The sequence below is a fragment of the Ceratotherium simum genome, chromosome 7 (genome assembly GCF_057802395.1).
Source record: "Ceratotherium simum simum isolate JZ-2026a chromosome 7, ASM5780239v1, whole genome shotgun sequence".
Taxonomy (NCBI): Eukaryota; Metazoa; Chordata; class Mammalia; order Perissodactyla; family Rhinocerotidae; genus Ceratotherium; species Ceratotherium simum.
In genome coordinates this window covers 43,072,084-43,094,778 of record NC_141906.1, presented here as the reverse complement: position 1 = coordinate 43,094,778, position 22,695 = coordinate 43,072,084, and the positions used below count along the sequence as shown (strand labels likewise).

At 36.9% G+C, this 22,695-nt stretch overlaps 1 protein-coding gene across 1 annotated transcript in view; it reads left to right on the top strand.

The window, feature by feature from the left end:
• GRM5 (glutamate metabotropic receptor 5) overlaps positions 1 to 22,695 on the top strand; it is a 668,354-nt gene that overhangs the window by 576,159 nt on the left and 69,500 nt on the right. The window contains exons 8-9 of the mRNA XM_087433566.1: positions 5,102 to 5,270; positions 10,309 to 10,435. Of these exons, the coding sequence (XP_087289692.1) occupies positions 5,102 to 5,270; positions 10,309 to 10,435 (296 nt within the window). The remainder of the gene's footprint in view (positions 1 to 5,101; positions 5,271 to 10,308; positions 10,436 to 22,695) is intronic.

Below are 22,695 nucleotides of genomic sequence, written 5' to 3'. Positions count from 1 at the left end.
ATTCACAATCCTCCAAAAATGCTGCAATGGGGTACATTTAGGACATTGGTTCTTAACCTTCTTTGGAACATGAATTTCTTTAACACTCAGAGACAATTTATAGATATTCTTTCAAGGACAATATACATAAAATTTTGCAAACAATTTCCAGGAACTCACAGCTGTTTAGAGACTTTCAATGCATTACTAAGGTTGGGTATTATAATAACCCATTAATAAATGATCAGAATTGGCCCCTGAGGGCATGAGCCAGACTCAGGAGAAGGTGGTTTGCAATTTCTTGTTTTTCCAACTCATTCAGTTATATTTACCAAATAATTATAACTAACACCTAGTGAGTGTGTGTTCTGAGCCAAACACTAAGCTAAATCCTCTATGTATTAATCTTATGAGGTAGGTAATATTATTATCCTCTTTTCTAGCTGAAGGCTTACAAACCGAGGCTTACAAAGGTAAATGACTTGCCCAAAGACACAGTCTAATAAATGATAGTCAAGATTCTAACTCAGTCTCCTAGGCTTCAACTCCTAACCATATACAACAGCCTGCCAGTTAATCAACCAGGATCAAAATAAAAAATCCATTATTTGCTGAGAAATGTATTTGTACGCATTATGTTGTTATTTCTGTGGAGTAAAAGTTATGGCTCTGCTGGATCAAAGACATTCCACACTGGGCAACGAACCAGAGGAGGCTGACTGACTAGGGATTCCCCTAAAATGCCAGTCACAAGAGGAAGATCCTAAACATAGGAAGCTGGGAGAGTGGCAACTCACTCTGGCAAACACACTTGTGGATTTTTGGAAAATAAATTGTAATCATTGTTTTTAAACTTCACATCTAATTAGACTACTATCAGTCCATGATTCTTTAATGAAACCCTTAAAGTGTGTTACAGAATTCAGAATTTTTGAATTTACAAAAGGTTATACAGCCATATAATGCACCCAACATGTGTGGAGCAACACTCCTTAATCAAAACATTAACATTTCTGCAGCAAAACATATGAATATTCACAAGAAGTGTGATAAATAGACTATAAATAGCCTCATGACAGTGCAGGTCAAGTTCTGTCACTAGATCAGTTCAGACTGGGTCATGTTTTGATGCCAAGTGAGTTATGAAAAAAATTATCGTGTTCAGAGCTCCAAGAATTTCAGAATTATAGATAAGAAATATGGACCTTTACTATTTACCACCAATGGTATAGATCATGGCTGGGCAAACAGTGGTCAGTGGGCCAAATCGAGTCTGCTGTCTTTGTAAATAAGGTTTTATTGCGACACATTGAGACTCGTCTCTTTAGATACTGTCCGTGGCTGCTTTCATACTACACTCACAGTGTTGAGTAGTTTCAACAGAGACCATCTCACAAAGCCTAAAATATTACTGTCTGTCCCTTTACAGCAAAAGTTTTCTGACCCCTGGTATAGAGAGTCCATTGCAAACTAAGGTTTAAGAAGCCGTGCCATTGCCTGGGACTGACTGTAACTGGAGAGAGGAAACACGGAAAGTCAATGACAGACCGAGTACAAATGACTAGTTAAAGCAAAAATTTTAACATTCTATTGTGGGGCTTATAAGTGTGTAGACATAAAATATTCGACAACATGAAGGAATGGGGTATAGAATTATACAGGGGCAAGGTTCTTATATTTTATACTAAGTGACACAGTATTAACTTTAAGTAGAATAAGATAAATTAAGAATGCATATTATAAACCCTTGAGCAACTATTAAATGTTTAATTAAGAGGAATAGCTAAAAAGCCAATGGAGAAATACTAAAAAAAAAAATTGATTAACCCAAAAGAAGACAGAAAAAGAGGAACAGATGGACAGAAAAAGATGTGACAAATAGAAAATAAGGCTAGAACACTAGAAATTTGCAGATACCAAGCTGGTTTGCACACGAATTCTTAGTATGTGGCTCTGTCCATAGAAAGACCCTAGAGATGATCTGTTTCAACTTCCTAAGTTTCCTGGGGAGAAAACTGAGTCTGAGAGAAAGGAAGAGGCATGCCCAAGGTTACATAGTCAGTTAGTAACAGAACAAGGACACTATATAATTCTCAGGCAAGATAATCAAATAATAAGATTTTAACATAGATTTTTTTTATATTCCTTATATTAAATTTGAAATGATTCTATGTATATAGTAGAAAAAGGTTTTATTATTAGTTACCATTAAAGTTTTTGCTCAAACCAACTATGTGGTCTCTCTAATCTGTGATTATCCAAACCCCAAAGGCATAGATCATTATAATTGCTTTGTTGCATGGACCAGCACTTGGAGTGTCCATTTTATTTGTTGTTGTTAGTGCCATTGAGTCAATTCTAACTTCTAGAGACCCTGTGTACAGCAGAGCAGAACCCTGCCCAGTCGTTTTGCACCATCCTCTCACTTTCTGGCGCTATATCAATTCTCTGCTGCTGTTCATAGGGTTTTCATGGCCAATTTTTTCAGAAGAGGGTGGCCAGGTCCTTCTTCCTAGTCTGTCTATCTGGAAGCTCCACTGAAACTTGTCCACCGTGGGTGACCCTGCTGGTATTTGAAATCCCAGTGGCATAGCTTTCAGCATCACAGCAACACGCAGACACCACAGTATGACAACCTAGACGGGTGGTGTGGTGCCCTGACCAGGAAATGAACTCCGGCCACTGCGGTCAAAGCACCAAATCTTAGTCACTAGACCACCAGGGCTGGCTGCATTATGTTTACCAACAGATAATTTATCACATATTTAAGAACTAAACTTTTTCTTTAAAGCACTTTAGCATTAGAATTATAGACTGAGAGGAACTTAGGAGCCACATAAATCTAGTACTCTTCACGGTTCCCTCCACCAAATGATGTTTCAGTTGCCCTGACTACAACCTTGCTTCAGCCCTTGGGTAAGGAGAGCCTCACCATCTTCTGAGGAAATCTTCTCTAATTTTCAGAGAGTTATAAACACTTAGAAGGTTCTTTATATCTGTTCGATGGAATCCTGCTTTCCTCTAGTTCCTATTTAGTGCTTTAATAGAATATTTTTTCCTTTTGGCTAGAATGTATTTTATCTGTTTAATTTTGGTTTTGAACAATATATAAAAATCATTTAAAAATTTTTCAGGATATTTCAACTATAAATTGTGGCCAGTTAAGGAAGAGGCAGATGTAGGGAGGTAGAGTTTTCTTGTTTATTTTTCAAAAATTGGATCCCTTCACTTTTTATCATTTCTCCTATAGAAAACAAAAAAGGCATAGCTATAGAGATAAGAGCCTTAAGATGTAGAGTAGTTCAGATTTCTGCAATATTTAAGCAATGTAAAATTGATCTCTCAGCTCTATCAAGTAGATTTGGAGTGGTCTAATGGAGAAGAATGCGCAGCAGACTTTTAAATCTAAAGGCTGAGGTTAGGTCTTGGCTCTGCCACTTGCATACTCTGCAATCTGGTCATATTCATTCATCTCAAGAGTCTCAGTTCCATTATCTGTAAAATTTACAATTTGAACCAGACCTTGTCAGAGTTAAGAATTGGTAGAAATACGCTTGATGGCTCATTTTGGGGTGAGCAATGAAACCCTCATATCTCTTCAAATCGGTAGCGGCAAAGAAAGAAGCCTCCTGACACCAACATTTCTTTCTTCCTCCCAGCCTAGAATGTTCAAAGGTTATTTGCTCACAGAGAGTCAAAGTCTTCTTTCTGAAGTCTTAGAAGCCCATGTATTTGAAGTAGCCAATGACATAATATATGAGTTCTTTTTACCTCAGTGTTCTGTGTTCTAATATCTCAACTCATTGCATGCTTAGTAGCCATGGGATAACTGTGACAGAGTGGAAAGGTGTAGGACTCAGTTTTGTATCCTTCAGATTGGTACTTTTGGTTTAGAAGTGAAATTTAGACATTTCCTCAAAATTGTTACTGACTGCAAATAAAACACTGTGGGATAATCCTTAAGCCACTGAACAGCTAACAAAACTTAAGAATGAGTTATTCTGAAAAAGACTCTACAGTAAAAAATGTGATTGGGAGTGAAAACAGAATGGTATCATTTTACAATGTAGTCTAAACAGATTGATGTCAGATTTGTTCTTAGTATTTCTATACTGAGCATTGATCTGAATATGGTAATCTGGTCACTTGAACCCAAAAGCTAGAAAGCTTTCCATCCATGTCAATTTGAGGGTAGCTAAATATGCTGAGCGTGGAAGCTTGGAAGAGGCATTTATAAGAGCCCATCTGCCAACCCTTTAAGTCCTGGGAGGTATAAGCACAGGGTACTATGTGAAGACATTGTGTACTAAGACACACCTACAGGTATGTCTACAGGAACTGACATAGTGGTGATACTGCTCATCCAATGTCCTCAGATTGGAAAATTATTTCAGAAATGCTTTTCTGGACATGTTCTTGCATATAGGAAAAATCTTATAAATAAGCACATTAATTTTCCCTCTTTAGATCTCTATCCCCATACTCAAAATAAGAATTATACCTAATAAAGGCTGAGAACTCATGAAGTACTGGTAGCTCCCAGCACTTTTACATTGCATGAGGTGCTTCAGAAGCTATCTATTTTCAGACTTATTTTAAACATCACTCTTAAAAGTATCTTTAGACAATGAATTTAGCCATTGATAAAGGGCAAAATAAGAAAGGTAAAATCAGGCCCTATCCAAATTGTCCCCACATTCCCTGAAGCTGAAGACAAGACTAAAGATTTACCAAATTTCTCGCTTGGTTAGAAAGTAAAATTTTATCATTTTACTTGAGTAGAGATGAAAACCTTTCTATCTTTTTCAGAAGCCTAAGAGTAGTACTTATTTAAACTTCTTGAAGTTATTTCAAAACTATCTTTCATCCTGCTGAGGTCAAGTCACCTTCTCACAAGGGATTATTTTCTATTTCAGGTATAAGCTTGGAAGTTTAAAAAAAATGGTCTCTGAAGAGAAAGTAAAACAGACAGGTTTTTTGTTATTCTAAGTGTACTGTCATGGAAAATTGCACTGTCACTAATATGACAGTAGATACATTTTTGGGGAATGAAGTCTATTACTTTTTCATAGCTGAATATTTATATTCTTAGCTGAATAAGTATTACATTCTTGTTCCTAAGGTATGAAATAATGAATTTCAAGGAAATGGGAAAAGATTATTTTGATTACATCAATGTTGGAAGCTGGGACAATGGAGAATTAAAAATGGATGATGATGAAGTATGGTCCAAGAAGAGCAACATCATCAGATCTGTGTGCAGTGAACCATGTGAGAAAGGCCAGATAAAGGTAAAATAAAGTCCGTGTTTCTTTCACTTTTGTTGTAAATTCAGAAGTGTTTATTATCATTGGGTATTTTTTTTAATTTTAGATACTCGTTTTACCTTTTACATTGTAAGCTTCTAATGTCAGAAACTTTGTTTTTTACTTTTCTCTCATTAATTCCTTATGATAGCTAGTGCAATTCAAAATACTCTTAGAAGTTGGACTGATTGAACTGATTGATGAGTCAGATTTGCCCACATCCTTTCTGCTCATGTAAGCCTTTAAGACATGCTTCCTGGGAATAAACAGTTAACAGTTGGGAATCACATTTATTTCTAATTAATTTAGCAAATATTTATCAAACTCCTACTAATGTAATAGTTTATATCAATGGGGTAAAATCATCCTTTACTGTCAGAAGATCTACATGAGACTGTAAAGTCTAGAAGAGTAAAAATATCATGGGCACAGATAAGCAACATCATGTAAAATGTAATGACTTTATTAAGAAAGAAGAAAAAGGAGCCACATACTTCATACAAAAGAGAGGGAGAAATTTCTTCTGGATAAAATGTCAGACATTGGATCATGAAGAATAGATGTGATTTCAGAGAGAGATGTGGGGAAATGATCACTTATGTAAAGGGAACTGTAATAGGAAAGGTACAGAAGTAGTCAATTAAAGACTATTCTGGAACAACAGTGAATAATCTAGGGTGCATCACTCGAACTGGTTATTATAAAGAAGAAAGTTGAAATGATAGGTTGAAACTTGTGGAGAGTTTTGAATGTCATACTATATAGGTTGAACTTAATTTTCGTTAACCAGCAGTCTGAGAATAATTGTTACCAAGATATTGACATAAGTTGGGCTACGGTAGGTGAAGATTCATGAGAAGAGTTATGAAACATGAGTAAAGAAAGAAGAGACAAGTTACAAGGACACTGATAGTGGTGGCAAGGGCCCTGAATTATGGAAGAAACAGTGAGAATGTAAAGAGGGCAGGGGAGATACTTGAGAGAAATATTATGGAGGTAGACTCAATCAGTCCTATGTACCAATTGGATGTAGGGTGGGAGAAGAAAAAGGCCAAGAAAATCAACTGCAGTGCCAAGTCTTAGTAACTAGAAAGTGCCATTGTCAGGAACAGAAAAATGGGAATGGTTTCGGAGAAAAGGCAATGGTTAGTTTGGGGGACTGTTGGTTTTAAGATATCTATCCAGTGATGGAAAATACTGGTCTATAACAATGAGAAATAAGGCTGAAGATACAGATTTAGGAACTAATTGAACAGATTTAAAGTTGAAGCTGTTGGAATAGATAATAAATATGGACTGAGAATAGACAATGAAGATCTGATTTTAAAGTGTAAAGGTGGAAGAAAAGGTAGAGGGTTAGTGGCAACAGGGTCAGGAAGAGAGAGAACCAGAGAGCACACTGTCATGTAGGATGGTGCTCAGTGCAATAGAGAGGTCAAGGGAGAGAAGGACTGAGGGAAAGACATGAGAATTGGGGGTTAGCCCTTCATCTGGAGCCTTCTGGAAACAGAAGCCTGCCAGATTGAACAGAATAGAATGATAATTGAGCAACGAGAAGGGTGAGGTGAAAAGCAGGTAAGGAAGGGGTAATCTGGTAGTTAGAGGACACTGAAAAGCTACTTTTAGGCTAAGTAAGATCTGGCCACACTTACAGGAAATAAGCCAGTGAAAGACAGGATAAAGATATAATAAAAATAAAACAAAGGTTAGCTTTTGGGGTACAATGCTCTAGGGGAAGAGAAAACATTATCAAAATAATTTATTCATCAAATAGTTATTGAAGTACTACAATAGCATATTTCAAGCAGCATATACACCCGGAGCAGGTGGCCTTGGTCTTTTTAATCAACCTCGCCTTCACTATTTAGAATACATTTGAGGTATTCCTTCATGGGTGATTAAAAATGAAATTAAAATATTTCAATATCAATTGTAAGGTCTTCAAAGGGTAGTTCTGAAGATTTGGTAAGCATAAGTCCAGAAGGAAGAAAGACAAGGTAAATGAAGATAAATAGAAATTTATTAATGTCTGCTAAATGGCCCAATAGCTTATGGAGTTCTGAAAATTTATGACTGTTATTGTTATGGTATACAGCAAAGGTGGGTAAACTATGGCCCACAGGCCAAATCTGACCTGCTGCCTGTTTTTGTAAATAAAGTTTTAGTGAATTACAGTCATGCTTATTTGTTTATGTCTATGGCTGCTTGCATGCTATAGTAAATAGAGTTGGATAGTTGTGTTGCAATATAAACTGTATGACCCACAAAGCCTAAAATATTTACTATCTGGTTCTTTGCAGATAAAGTTTGCTGACCTTTAATATAGTGACAGTCTGCATCTTGGCCAATCATCTTGTAGTTAAACTCTTTATGTGAAATTCTTTATAGACTCACTCACAATATTGATTGTTCCTAATTTCCAGTTCTTCCTGTAGAAAGATTCCTCTGTTGTTGGATGTCGTTTTAATCCTTCATAGCAATACAGTTTGAACCTGTAACTTCAAAATGCTGAATAGTTGATTTGAGAGATTTCTTTATATATACTTTTCTACCCCATTCTATTAGGAAAAATTTACACAATGAAAGAATTTGACATCCTATCATCATATTTTTAATACTAGTTAATTTGTAATAATGTTTATTTAGTCTTTTTTAATCCCAAATTCTATTTTCCTAACCAGATCTCATTTTCAATTCATTAAACACCCAATTGACAATATTTTCTTAATATGGCTTATGGTTGTTACTGAGCAACTTCATTAATGATATCAACATCTCATAGAATTATTCAAATTGGTTAACTTAGTGTCCATGAAAGAACACTTAGTCTAGCAGAGGTTCAAATATGTTATATATAGTTATTCATAAAGAAAGCACCACCACTTCCAGGGTGCTCAAAAAGAGCGGGAATTACTATGGAAGAGAATTGTAACCACCTCTTGTATTCAAAATGAATGTGAAACAGAAGATAACAAGCAAGAAAGAAAAGTATAACAAATCAGTTCTGAAAGATCAGAAGGATACATATTAAGTTGTCACTACTGATTCAAAGAGAGATTGTAATATTGGAATTAATTGTGGAAAAGGGCATGAATTTATTTTGGTAAAAAATCGAAATCCACAAACCAATGCACAATGAACCATAAGAAGTCAGCATATTTGAGGGGGACGGGGTGCAGAGGTTGGAAAATGCAGCTGCTTTTGTTTGCCAGGCCCTGCTAATGTTCTGGAAAGAGAATCTTTCAGTACTTGAAATGTGCCTACTTGCAATACAAAATCTAATAATTGCCCAGCAATACTTTTACCAAGTATGGTTGAAATTACCCTGAAAATGAAATTCTTCATTTATCTGTAAGTATATTTATATGCATATTACTAATAAAAACAGTCAACATTTTTAGAATGTTCTACTGTTTACAAATCACTGGGATATATTATTTAATCCTCAGGAAACCCTGTAAGGTAGGTATTATTACAAAAGCAATGGTCTCAGTTTGAAGAAACAGGATCAGCTAGAGGGCTGTTTAAGGCTGCATAACTACTTAGTGGCTGTAAGTCAGACTAGAATGGTGGTTCCTCTTGATTCCCAGGCCAGTACTGTTTCCTCTACATCTTTCAAAATATCATGAGCTCTATGTTTATATAGACCAATGAGGCTCAATATTTATGAGCATGAGCCTTGAAGTCCAACATGCATTGTTTGATCCTTCATTTACCCATACATGTTGGTGAGCTTACTATGCCTCAGTTTTCTTCTCTTAAAAAAAAAGAATAAAATAAAACAAGCTACCTCATACAGAACTGTTCTAATGTTTTCATGAGATAACAGCATATGGCATGCACTAAATAGCCAGTAAATAGTCAATATTATTATGAAGAATACATTAGCTAGATTAAGCAGGTCTAATTAGCAATTTTGCCTCATTTACCTGGTTATTTTAGGGAAAGGACATTTCAGGCCCTTTTACCATCATTTCCTACTTGTATTGAAGAGCCAGCACAAGGGACAGCACAACATAAGAAAGAGGTGCCAGCTTACAATTGTATTTGGCTATAGATATCTAGACGTGGTTATTATCAAAGGTCATTAATATAGTCAGCATCTAAGACAAGGAATATAAAGTGTAATCATTGCTGTGTCTGGTTATTGCTGGTTATTAATCACAGTTTAATTATTTATAGGAATGTTTAATGAATGCTGTCTCTATTCCACAGAGGCTATTCATGCACCAGTGGTAGAAAAAAATAAAAGACATCCATTTCTAAAGCATAACATCTGGGACTCTCTCAACTGTTAAATTATTTCAATTATTTTCCATTGCTTTAAAAAAATCAAACAGATGAAGAGGTATATAATAGTCTCAATGACCTTATCCACCTTCATCCCAAGCAAATCAAAGCTACTACAATAGGAAGGAATGGGGCTGAATTATTGAACCAGATTTTTAGTAGAAACAGAGACCTAGAGATGACTTCCAGGAAAAACTTCAACTTCTATCTCTTAATTCAATATAAATTCCTAATTATTTTTGTCGATATGGATAGATTTTTGAACTTTAACAGAAATACAATGTTTTTTGCTAACAATTATTCAACTAGTGGAAGGAAGCCAAGGCAAATCCAGAGAGCAAAAGTTCTTGATTTGAGGGAAAGAGAGGCACAGACTCTGGGGAAAATTCAGTTATATACACACATATGTAAATGTATGTGTATTTATATATGAGCACAAACACAGGCACTTAATTAAATACAGGTATCTAAGGCTAATTATCCAAAGACTTGCATTTAATTTAATTCTTGACTCTCACCAACCAGATTTACGATGTTGGACTGGTTGCTTCAACTCAGCCTATTTCTTTAATTATAAAGTGAGCATATTAATACTTATATTGCCTATCTGATAACATTTGAAATAATTTATGTGAAAGCCCTTTCTGCTATGCAAAGCAGTACACATGAATAAAGGATTGCTGGCTTTTTATCTATGCAAAAAAATTAATCAAATTTTAAATATTTGCCTTAGGTTATCCGGAAGGGAGAAGTCAGCTGTTGTTGGACCTGTACACCTTGTAAAGAGAATGAGTATGTCTTTGATGAGTACACCTGTAAGGCGTGCCAGCTGGGGTCCTGGCCCACCGATGACCTTACAGGTACATGTATCACAATGTCAGCATTGGTACATCCCTCAAAAATCAACTGAAAAAGGACACAGACAAGGGTGGAAGGGGACACATCTCCAAGTATTTCTCATCTTGGTGGTCTTGTTTATGTGACAAAGAATTCCCTTAGGGACAGAAGCCTTCCTGACACCTGGGCTAATCATGAAAATCTTTAGATTCAGGGAGAGATTGGCCTATATTCCCACCCCCACCCCCAAACTAGATCAGAATCCCCAGGTTTCCTACTGGGCATTTTCAGCCCATCTTCAAGATATTCCCAGAAGTTCCTAAGCAGAGCCCCAGTTAACTGTTATTTGAGGTGGAGAGAGAGAGAGATTAGCCAAGAAGAAACTAAAATATGTCATGACATATCCAAGAGCAAAAAGGTAGAACAGAATTGGGTAGAAGTTGGTCTAAAACTCTTTGTTTCTCTTAGTGCGTTTCCTTAATCTAAACTAGGAACCTCCAACTAATGAATTTTCAAATAATATTAGCACAGGGCAAGACTCATTTCTGCTTGGTTTTTAGGGTTTTTTGTTTTTCGGTTTTTTTTGGTTTTTGTGTTGTTGTGGTGTGGGGTTTTTTCCCTCCAAAAATGTTAAGAAATATGTCATTGTGTTCTCAAGATTATATTTCATAGCTATTTCTAATTTTGACAATATGAACACAGAATATACCCTCCATCTTTCTTTCCAATTTAGTCAATAAACATTTATTAAATGCATATCACATGCCGTTTGCCTACCACTGAAATAAAAATAGAGAAATAAAGATACAACTTCTATCTTATAGAAGTTAATGAGGGAAGCAAAATGGTAAAAATATAATTACAATATAATAAAAAGACGGATTTGTGGACATGGGAGTATAAGGAGGGGCCTATGAGACTGAGTTTGCAAGAAAAATAAGAGAAAAATCATTCCAGGTAGAGGGCCCACCATGCAGTACCTCAGGTCATCTAGTGGTTTTACAATTAAGATGGATTTATCACAAAACTCCTAGAGGCTAGAAGATTATGATGTCATCACTGTTTGTTAGACTCCATCCCTCACAGGATGAGAGATTATCCATGGTAGTTGTATTAGTTTATTCCAAAAGCCTGGTTCTAAAAATCCTGTAATCCTGGACCTTTTGAGACCAGCTCACATTAAGGCTTTGCTTTCAGTGATTGGTATTTATGCAAAAGACTTTCCTTTTCTTAAAAAAACAAAAAATTCTGATTTAATAAAACACCCAAGTGCCTTGTGATAACATTTGAGTCCTGTTTTCCCCATTAGACAATGAGCTTTCTGATACTCTTATATGTCCTCGTGTCCCCAGAGCCAACTCAGCGCTCAGCACAAAGCCTTCAATCAATTTAGATGAACAGATCAACTACAACACATACACACACACACACACACACACACACACACACATGCACACAGTAAAAATGTCAGAAAGAAAAAAATATGATTGGTTTTCTTGGGAAGGGGGTGAGGAGCAGTATTGATGATTTTTTTCTTTATGCTATTTCCTTACTTTTTTTTTTTTCTAATTTCTCATTTCAATGTGGATTATCATTAAATTGAAAAACTATCTTGCAGATTCAACTATCTGCATGGCTAAGCACCTTGCAAGTGAATATATAGTTGTAATTTTTTATCCTATGTTTTGTAAAACTGTGCCGCTGACAATGAACATGGTCTGCTTTTTCGTTCATTCACCAGAAAAGTATTTTATTATTACTATTTGCATTATAATAATAGGTGCTGGAGAAATAGAAATTTCTATGTCATTTGGTCCCCATATCATAGTTCTTGTATATTTTACCATCTTGTTGGGAGAGAGACATTAAACACACACACACACACTCAATCTCTGTCACTGTCTCTGTCTCTGTTTCTCTCACACACACACACACACGCACAGACAAATTGCGTTAAGTGATATGAAGTAAAAGAACAAGAGTTAAAAAGTGAAAATATTAGAGAAGACATCATTTAAATTCGTGGTCATAAAAGATCTCTCTGAAGAAGTGAAAATTAGCTGAGACATAAAGGATAAAGAGAAATAGCTACCAAAGAATGGTGAGAAGGGCATTTCTGGCTGAGGGAAAAGCACATGTGAAGGTCTGCAAATGGATAGGCAAATGGGAAAATGGTGTCAGAAGAGATCAGAAAGGTAGCAGGGGCTAGATGTTATAGCCTTGTAGAACATGTTCCCGATTTGAATGTTTAATATTAAGTGCAATGAGAAACCATCGCAGGGATTGTAGTAGAAGAAAACAAACGTGATTGGATGTAGATTTTTAAAATATCTTTCTGGTTGCTGTGAGGGGGAGTCATATGGAGAGGGATGGCAAGTGGAAGCAGGGAAACAGTTGGGTGATTACCGCAGGTTGCCACAGAAGGCAAGAGTTCTTGGTGTCTTGGACTAAACAGTGCTTTGGAAGATTTGAGATATACTTTAGAGTAGAATCAATAGGACATACAGATGAATTGGCCACAGTAGATATTATGTAAGGCCAACAAATTTTCAGCCTTGAAGCCTGGAGAAATAAATACATTCTTTGATAAAGATCAATAGTTTGACTTTAGGCAATATCATTTTGAGATGTCTTTAAGATTTTCAAGTATGAATTAATTAATTTAACAAATTAAGGCCCTAGTTTGTGCTAGAAAATGTAATAGGAACTGGAAATACAAAATATAGTCTAAGTTTCCAAGGAACTTATAATCCAGTGAGAGAAAAGCATGTGAACAGATAATAACACAGTGTACTAAGTGCTGTAGGTGAGGAATGAACAAAGGATTAAGGGGAAATGGATGTGGGCAGACCCAACCCTGAAGAATTTTGAAAGCTTTAATCTCGAGGCATAATCTTGAAGCTCACAAAAAAAAGTGAAGAAGATCATATTAGAAAGAGTGTGTAGTATCAAGGCTATTAATTGGCACCCTCATTCTCCCAGTTGCCCCAACCAAAAAGAAGTGAGTCATCTTAGACTCTTTTCCATTTTCCTGGCCATGCATATCCAGTCACTTATCAAGCCTGGCTATTTGAATTGCTAAATATTCTCACTCTCTCCCTGCTCTCCATTTGTACAACTCTTCCCTTGAATAAGTTCTCGTCATCTCACATTTGACTATTGCAGTAACTTCCCAGTTTATGTCCCTACTCCCAAATTTATGCCACATGCCTCTGAGTCCACTTTTCAACTTGCTAATGGATAATGTATCCAATATACAGATTTGTCCCTTTTATTTCGTTGCTCAATGCTTACTACTGGATTCATATCTCTATAGGATATATTCCAAGCTTTTTAACATGGCATACAAAATTCTCTCTCTCCTCCACCCTCCTATGATCTTTCTAGTTTCAACCAACACCACTTTATAACTCTCATTTTACATTATAGTATCAGGGGCTGCTTATAATTTGCATTTATACACAATGCTATTTTATTCCTCTGTCAGTGCATGTGTTATCTTCACTCCCTGGAAGGCACTTACTCCTCTTTCTTTACTTGAATAACTCCTACTCACCCTTCCTTACCCTGCTCAGATCTCATCTTCTTTATGAAACTTTCTTTGATATACTTAGACTGATAAGTCCCCTATTCTGTATTTCTAAAGCAAATTCTACTTTCCTCTTTAAATTATTTTCCTAACTGGATTTTAATGGTCTATATCCTTATCTGCCTCCCCTACTGAATCATTAGTTTCTAAAGGACATAACTTTGTCTCAATCATATTTGCATTCCCAGTGTCTAAAACAATGCCTGGCATAGAGTAGGCACTCAGTAAATGTGTGTCAACCTACCGTACAGTGATGGGGAATGTTACAAATGAATATGAAAGTAGGTATTAAGGCTATCCTATGAAGAAAGCCTTTAACTAGGAGTTTGGACTTTATCCTGTTGACAGTGTGGGGCCAGCAGAGGTTTTCAAGCAGAAGAATGAAATGATTTTCTAGAGCCAGCCCTGATGGCCTGGCAGTTAAAGTTTGACGCGCTCCGCTTTGGCGCCCCAGGTTTGGTTCCTGGCCACAGAACCACACCACTTAATCTGTCAGTAGCTCTGCTGTGGTGGCAGCTCACATAGAAGAATTAGAAGAACTTATACACAACTATGTGCTGGGGCTTTGGCAGGGTGGGGGAGGAAGATTGGCAACAGATGTTAGCAAAGGGCAAATCTTCACCTGCAAAAAAAAAAAAAAAGAATGAAATGATTTTCTTCTGGCTATGTGCATACATGTGAGTGTATCTGTATGTGGGGGTAGGGGTGGGGAAAAGTGGGGGGAGGGAAAGGGAATAAATGCCAAACCTGGAAAGGTTTCCACATTGATATTATGTGAAGTTTAACCTTTAATTGAGATCTACAGACTTTTCCAAAGAGCCTAGAGCTGTTTGCAACCCTATCTCACTGACTCTGTTTCAAAGTAACAGATCACTTGGAGCTGCTAGCTGGAAGACTGCTCTGATGGCTTCAGCTATTCCAAAGCCTGCCACAGACACGCTTGGGGCTAGCTTCAGGGAATATTATAAACCTTTCTTCTACTCACTTAACTTATAGTTACTCCACTTCAGCCTATAACATGACAGCTCAGGTCACCTTTGGGTCAGTGCCGTTATTGCGATAATGGCAACTAACACATACATAATGCTTCCAGTGTGCCAGGAACTGTTTGAAGCATCTTACAAATGTTAATTCATTTAATCCCAACACAACTCTGTAAAATTGTTAGCATGGTTAAGAGATCTGAGCCCACTTAGAACTGAATAATTATTTAAAGAAAAAACTAGCTGTAGCAATCCACTGACATTAATGTCTATATATTTATCCATATACTTGCATATATGCATATATTCATAGATGTCTGAAATGAAGGTTACCTACTATTAAGAAAAGATGTTAATGAGTGGTGGGATGGTGGGTTACTTTTTTGTACACACACATGCATGCATATATGTGTGTATAATATTGAATTATGTACATAATATTGAATTATGAGAATGTATTTTCATCAATAAAGTCATTAAAATAATTTTTATGATAGCCACTGTGGGAGAGGAGAAAACTCTCCCCTTCCTCTCTTGGTTCCTATGGCTGGTCAAATAATTAAAATGACATAAGGCAGGGTAACAGGAGAAAATCAAACAAAGTTTAATATGTGCGTATGGGGAATTCATAGAAGCGTGAAAAACTCCAGACAGTCAGGAAATATGAGATATATATGTCATTCTGGATTAAGGAGAAGGGGGCAGGAGTCTGGGCCTTCAAAGGGAAAGGAGGCAATTTACAGGAAGATGAAAAGAGTTAATGTTTGGTAAACATATGTTTGTTGGGCCACCTAGAGACAATGGGACACAGAGAGGACTTTGATCAAAGGGGCCCAGCTAGGTTCCTCCCTGTCTACCACACCTAGTTCATTTTATGCTATAGTTATAGATCTATGGTTTTAGCTCCCTCCTGGAACAGGCCTTCTATCTTAAATTCTTTTAGGCAGTTAGGGGGAAAGTCAAAGTTTCTTCCTGAGTTTTTTGTTCTTAAAAATAATCAAGCCAAAGAGAAACATTTTGGGGTGGCAAACTCTGCTCCCCTACACCATATTCTCAATAGCCATCATAAATTGGCGGAAACCAGGAACCAGGAATTAGGAAGAGAGAGAAAGAGAATCTGGCATGAAAACCAGGAAGAAAGGAAAGAAAGAAGATCATAAATGGAGGATGAGGATAGAACACAGACAGTATCTCTAATTCAACTTATTTTCATTGAGGACAGCAAGTAGTTACTCTTTGTCTAACAGTCTTCAGGTATGTTATGTCAGCAGTGAATAGGATAAATAGGATCCCTGCCCTCAAAGAGATTTATCATCCTAAATATTGACAAGCAATAATAAAATGCTGAGTGTTAACAACAGAGAACACGAGAATGGTGTAGGAGCCTGTATCAGTGGAAGCTACTTAGATGAGGTTTAAATTTGCTTCTTTAACGAACTACAAACATGCAAAAAATAAAGTAAAGGGGCTGGCCTGGTGGTGTAGTGCTAAGTTCGAACGCTCCACTTCAGGGGACCCGGGGTTGACAGGTTTGGATCCTGGGTGCGTACCTACACACCGCTCATCAAGCCACAGTGTGATGGCATCCCACATACAAAGTAGAGGAAGATGGGCACAGATGTTAGCTCAGTGACAATCTTCCTCAAGCAAAAAGAGGAAGATTGACAACAGATGTTAGCTCAGGGCCAACCTTCCTTACCGAAAAAAAAAAAAACTTAAAGTAACGATAGAAATTGGCCAAACTAAAATGAAAGAGTGTTTTGGACATAGAACACAGGACCTGCAGCCGGCCCGGTGGTACAAGCGGTTAAGTGTGTGTGCTCCACTGCGGTGGCCTGGGGTTCACCGGTTCGGATCCAGGGCACACACCGACGCACTGCTTGGCAAGCCATGCTGTGGCGGCGTCCCATATAAAGTGGAGGAAGATGGGCATGGATGTTAGCCCAGGGCCAGTCTTCCTCAGCAAAAAAAACAAAAAGAGGAGGATTGTCAGATGTTAGCACAGGGCTGATCTCCTCACTAAATAAATAAATAAATAAATAAATAAAAATTTTTAAAAATTAAAGAAAAAGAACACAGGACCTAAGGAAGAAATGAGAGTGTGGGGCAGGGGGATTGAGACAGGCAAGCTAGGCAAAGGCCAACTCTTGGAGGGCTTTGTAACCCATGGTAAATATTTTAAAGTTTATTCTAAGAGAAATTAAAAACCTTTATTTATTCATTCAGTTATCTAGTCATTCATTCAACAAATATATACCTAGCAATTCCTCTGTCTCAGGCAATGTTGTAAGTGCTGGAAATATTTCTGTGACCAATAAAATTATCTGCCCTTATGATGTTTACATTCTAGTGGAAAGAAGTTTTAAACAAGACAATTATTATCTCCAGGAATATCCAAAACTTGAATAAGAAAGAAAATGCAATCATGGTGGACTATTATTCACATAGGCACAATGTAAATAATGAATATTGTTTAAAAACACGAACAGGAAGGCTACTGATTTCAGAATAGTGGTTTCATCTGAAGAGAGCGAAGGGAGGGAGTCAGATGGGAGTTACAAAAGAGGTTTCAATTATATCTGTAAGCTGTGTGTGTGTGAAACAAATATGACAATATATCACCATTTGTTAGATCTGGATTTTTTATATTTGTTCTATAGTTCCCCGCACGTTTAAAAATTTTATATTTAAAATGCTTCATACTATTTGAGCTATTTAATTATTTAATACTAAAAGATAAAATTTAAAAATAAAGACTAAATCAAGGATTTTAAAAGGAGGATAAGAAAACTATAGTAAGGAAGTTTTGCAAATCACAATGTGAATCTATTGGTGGTTTGGACTACAATGATGTAGTGGGAATAAAGAGCAATGAAAAGATCTGACTGGGAATTAAAATCAATAGGAGGAGGTCATTTTTTCCCTGAGAGAAGAAGGTAACTACAATATGGTCTCATCTGAGAAAGGAAGGAGGGAAAAATAGTGGAAGGCAACAATTTAGGCTCGGCACTGAGAGAATTTCCTAAAAGCTTCTGCCAAGACAACTTTTTCACTGCACACCATTCCCTACCAGATATATGCAAAAATCATCCTAGAAAGAATCTTTAATTTGTTTTCTCTCAAAGAATTTAGGATGGGGTGTAAGTAGCGGATCTTTAGCTCCCCAGTCCGAAGCCAAAGCCATGGAAACACTTCCAGGTGGGTTTGCCAAGGTTGGCAAACTTCCAACAAACCCAAGTAAAAGGAAAAAGCAAAAACAATGTAGCTTTCAAAAGATAACTCAGCGGGAAGCTGTATGACAGGAAGTTAGAATGATTTCCTGCTTTTCACTCCTCAAGAAATGTATCTTATTTATTTTAAGTGCAAAACTGTAAAATGGAAGGGAGGCAGTGCATACCAACATTTTAAGTCAATAGGAACATTCTCTGGGAAGTTCCTTTGGTTCCCTGAGTTACCTAATTGCTTTGGAGGTTGGCACCTTTGTATCTTACTAAGGGGAAAAAAAAAGAAGAGAGTCATACAAAAGAGAGTTGGTGGGAACCTGGGAGGGGGTGGAAGATGAGCTCCAAGGGGGCGTAACCACTGACAAGTTTTATAACTCCGGCATTTGAGTTACTCTTTTCTCACAAATAGTTACTTCAGCTGTGTTCCTCAGTTTGTCGCACTTTTCTTGGGACTTTTTTTTTTTTTTTTGCCTTTTAATAAATAAGTACATTAGATAAAAACATGAGGAGAATTGCTTTTCATTATCAATAATTATAACTATCTTAAGCACTATCCTTTTCAATCCTATGAGGTAGATATTATTATTTTACGGTTGAATTAATGAAGACTCAGGAAGATTCTGTAAATTGCTCAAGATCACAAAACTATTGGAAAATCAAGCCCAGGTTCTGTGATTCCACTGATTTATGCTAAACCACCTGCCTTTCTCCACAATCGCATTTTGGAGCCCCATATTTCCAGGAAATTGTAGAAAGAAAAAATTCAGCTTTCAAGCTCATCACATGTTAATTATCTCCAGGTTGCTCTGATATTTTTTCATTTCAAATGTCCTTTAAATGTGCTGGCTATTTGATTATTATGATTCAATTTGGATGAGGAAAGGGGTAAAAAATCCTTGCCGTTTATTAAATATTATGTGTTTCCGGTTCTCTAGGGGAAATCTGTTATGAATTTAGATTAGAAATATGTTTATTTTTATTATAATTATAATAAATATTTCCTGTTAATATTAAAAATGGAACAGGTTTTCAAAATGGTAACCTCTGATTTCTTGGCTTCCAGGTTAGGTAATAATCTGAATAGGAACATACGCTATACAGCTGATTTTCCTATCATTCATTCATTCAGCAAAAGTTCTTTTAACAAGTTTGTACTCTTTTCAACACTGTGCTAGTTTCTATTGAAGAGATGTAAATAGAAGGTGTCTGACCTTCCATTTGTATGGAATCAAATGTCCATAGTAGAAGAAGGCTGACTTAAGTAATTACATTGAGTATATTATGATGTATGATACCTACAATAATTGAACCATACGCCAGGTGCAATGGTACAAAGGATAGAAGTACTCATTAGCAAGAAGTCCCAACTGGGTGCAAACACAGCACTGGGCACTGGACACACAGTAATCATGGAGCCAAGTTCCTACCCAGAAGTATCCCAGAGCCTGGGCAGACACATACACAAATAAAGAGGCAATTTCAATACATTAAGTATGCCAGGCATATAATAGAAAGTGATTTCATGTTTGTCTAACAAAGGAAAAAAAGAGAAGGAAATAAGAGAAAAAATGAATGAGCAAAATGAATGAGCAGAGAAACAAACAAAAGGAAAGAATGAAGGAGAAAGGAAGAAAGTGCTGGGATGGGAGTAAACTCTGATTACTATAGGACATGGAGGAGAGAAAATTAACCAGGTGTTGGAAGTTTAGTGGTACCTTGTGGGAGGGAATGGAATCAATGCATGTGAAAATGAGAAGTTAACCAGGTGAAAAACAGAGGAGTTTTGAAGCAGAAAGAAAAGATTCTAGGAATGACACAACATGTCCTATCTAAGGAACGTGTGTATGTCTGAAAAGATTTTTTCCAACATAACAAAGCTATTCAGTGGCACATGAATCACTATTTCACATTTACCTTTTTATCAAAGCCTATATTATAGGAACTATCTTTTCTAAATACCTAACATCATAACGGTGACCAGTTGTAAAAGAACGTGACTACTTTGTTTAACAATAGAATTCCCAGGTCCCTAAGCACTTTCTAGATTTTCCTTGTTAAGTTTGCTACGTAAACACTAACCAGTAGAATCTAAGGAAGGTGAATTTATGACAAATGTGGTACAAAAAATTACATCTGAGAATACTGGCTGTGTGCAAGCAAGACATGTCTGCAACAATTTATCTTTATTATCTTCCAATAACATAGTGGTTTAATTTAAAACCACTCAAAACTTTGGCGTAAGACGTATCCACGTTCAAATCTATACCCCACCAATGTCTCATTGTGTGACTTTTTTTTTTTTTGGTGAGGAAGATCAGCCCTGAGCTAACATCCGTGCTAATCCTCCTCTTTTTTTGCTGAGGAAGACCGGCTCTGAGCTAACATCTATTGCCAATCCTCTTCCTTTTTTTCTCCCCAAAGCCCCAGTAAACAGCTGCATGTCGCAGTTGCACATCCTTCTAGTTGCTGTATGTGGGACGCGGCCTCAGCATGGCCGGAGAAGCGGTGCGTCGGTGCGTGTCAGGGATCCGAACCCGGGCCGCCAGCAGCAGAGCGCGCTCACTTAACCACTAAGCCACGGGGCCGGCCCTCATTGTGTGACTTTAAACAAACAAATTTCCTTCTCTGAGCTTCAACTTCGTCTTCCATTAAATGGAGGTAATAGTATTAACCAGTTCATAGAATTATTAGGGAGATTAAATAGCATACAAATAATTTAGTACCTGTTAACAGTTCAGTTATATTAACTATTATCACTCCAATGTTAATAAAGTTTAAAAATATATAGTGATGAAAAATGAATATTTAGATGGACAGATTAATTTAAGAATGAGTCAGTGAATGAGAAAATTTGGACAAAGTTCCAATCTCTCTCTATTGAATGTTTTCCACATTTGAAAGTAAGATCTTTTAAGTCAATGTCTAGCCCAATGAATGGCACAAAATAGGTGAGGACTTTGTATTTCTTGAGCTAAATTTACTATTATAAACATCTCTTCTATCTTCACTTAGATTATCTTTTTAGGCCTTCTGATTCTAAAGATTTTATTTATTCATTTTTTTTTTTCCCCCCAAAGCCCCAGTAGATAGTTGTATGTCATAGGTTCACATCCTTCTAGTTGCTGTATGTGGGACTCGGCCTCGGGTTGGACGGAGAAGTGGTGCCTTGGGGCGTGCCTGGGATCCGAACCCGGGCCGCCAGCATCAGAGCGCGCGCACTTAACCGCTAAGCCACGGAGCCGGCCCATAGGCCTTCTGATTCTAAATGAATGGTTTATACAAGGTTAATGGTGATCTGGAAACCCCAGAAAGGTAGTCATGAGCCATAACAATACTAAAAGGCCATCTTTTTTTTATCATTCTCCCTGATAAAATGGTTTTCTGGTTTCATTGGTGAATTCATTACCCACTTTTGATATTTTTCTCACTGACAAGAGAAAAAAAAATTTAACCTTCCCAGAAGGGAACTAGCATCTGCTGCCTTCAATATTTTTACATTTATATTGAACCATGTGTTTGAAATAAAACTAAGGATAGAGTTTTGGGGCATCCCAGGGCTTAGTCCTGATCCTCTTTTCTATCTGCATTTGCTTCATTGGTGATCTTACCTGTCTCACATTATTAAATATTATCTATACACTGACAATTTCTGAATTTAATATATGACCCAGACTTCTCATCTAATCTCCAACTTGAATATTTAACTGCCTACTTTACATATATATTTGAATGTCTAATAGATACCTCAAATCCTGTATTTTCAAAGCTGAAATCCAAGTCTTTACCTTGCTGATCTGCAAGCCTGCTCTATCGTTAGCATTCTATATTTCACCTGATGGCAAATCTATTCTTTCAGCAGTTCAGGCCAAAAACTTTGGAATCATCTTTTGGCTTCTCTCATATCCTTTAGTGGATTGGTCAAAAAACTCCACTGACTTTTCTTTCAAATACAGAATTGTACCACTTCTCACTACCTCCACTGTAAGATCCCTGGTCCTAGTAATCATCATTAATCACCTTTACTACTGAAATAACCTCCTAACTAGTCTTCCTAATTCTGCCTTTGCCCCCACCTACAGCCACATCCTAATACCCCAGGCAGAGATACCTTTTTAAAAAGGAAGCGAGATGATGTTACTCCATTGTCTAAGAACCTACAATGGTTTCCTATTTCATTCAAAGCCAAAGTCCTTACAAATTCATTTTCTATGTGATCGGCCCTTTGTTATGTCTCTGGACTACTTTCCCCTTCATTTCATCTCCTTCCCCCAACATACTGGTCTTTTCATTCTTCTTCTAAAACATCTGCAAGGCTCTTATCCTAGGGTCACTGCCCTAGCTGTTCTCTCAGCCTGGAATGTTCCATCCCAGATACCCATAGGGCTATTATCCCTCCCTCCTTCAAGTCCTTGCTCAAAGGACCCTGACCAATTTGTTTAATACTACAAATTATCCCCCCTTACCCAATTCTGCTTCTTATTTTCTCT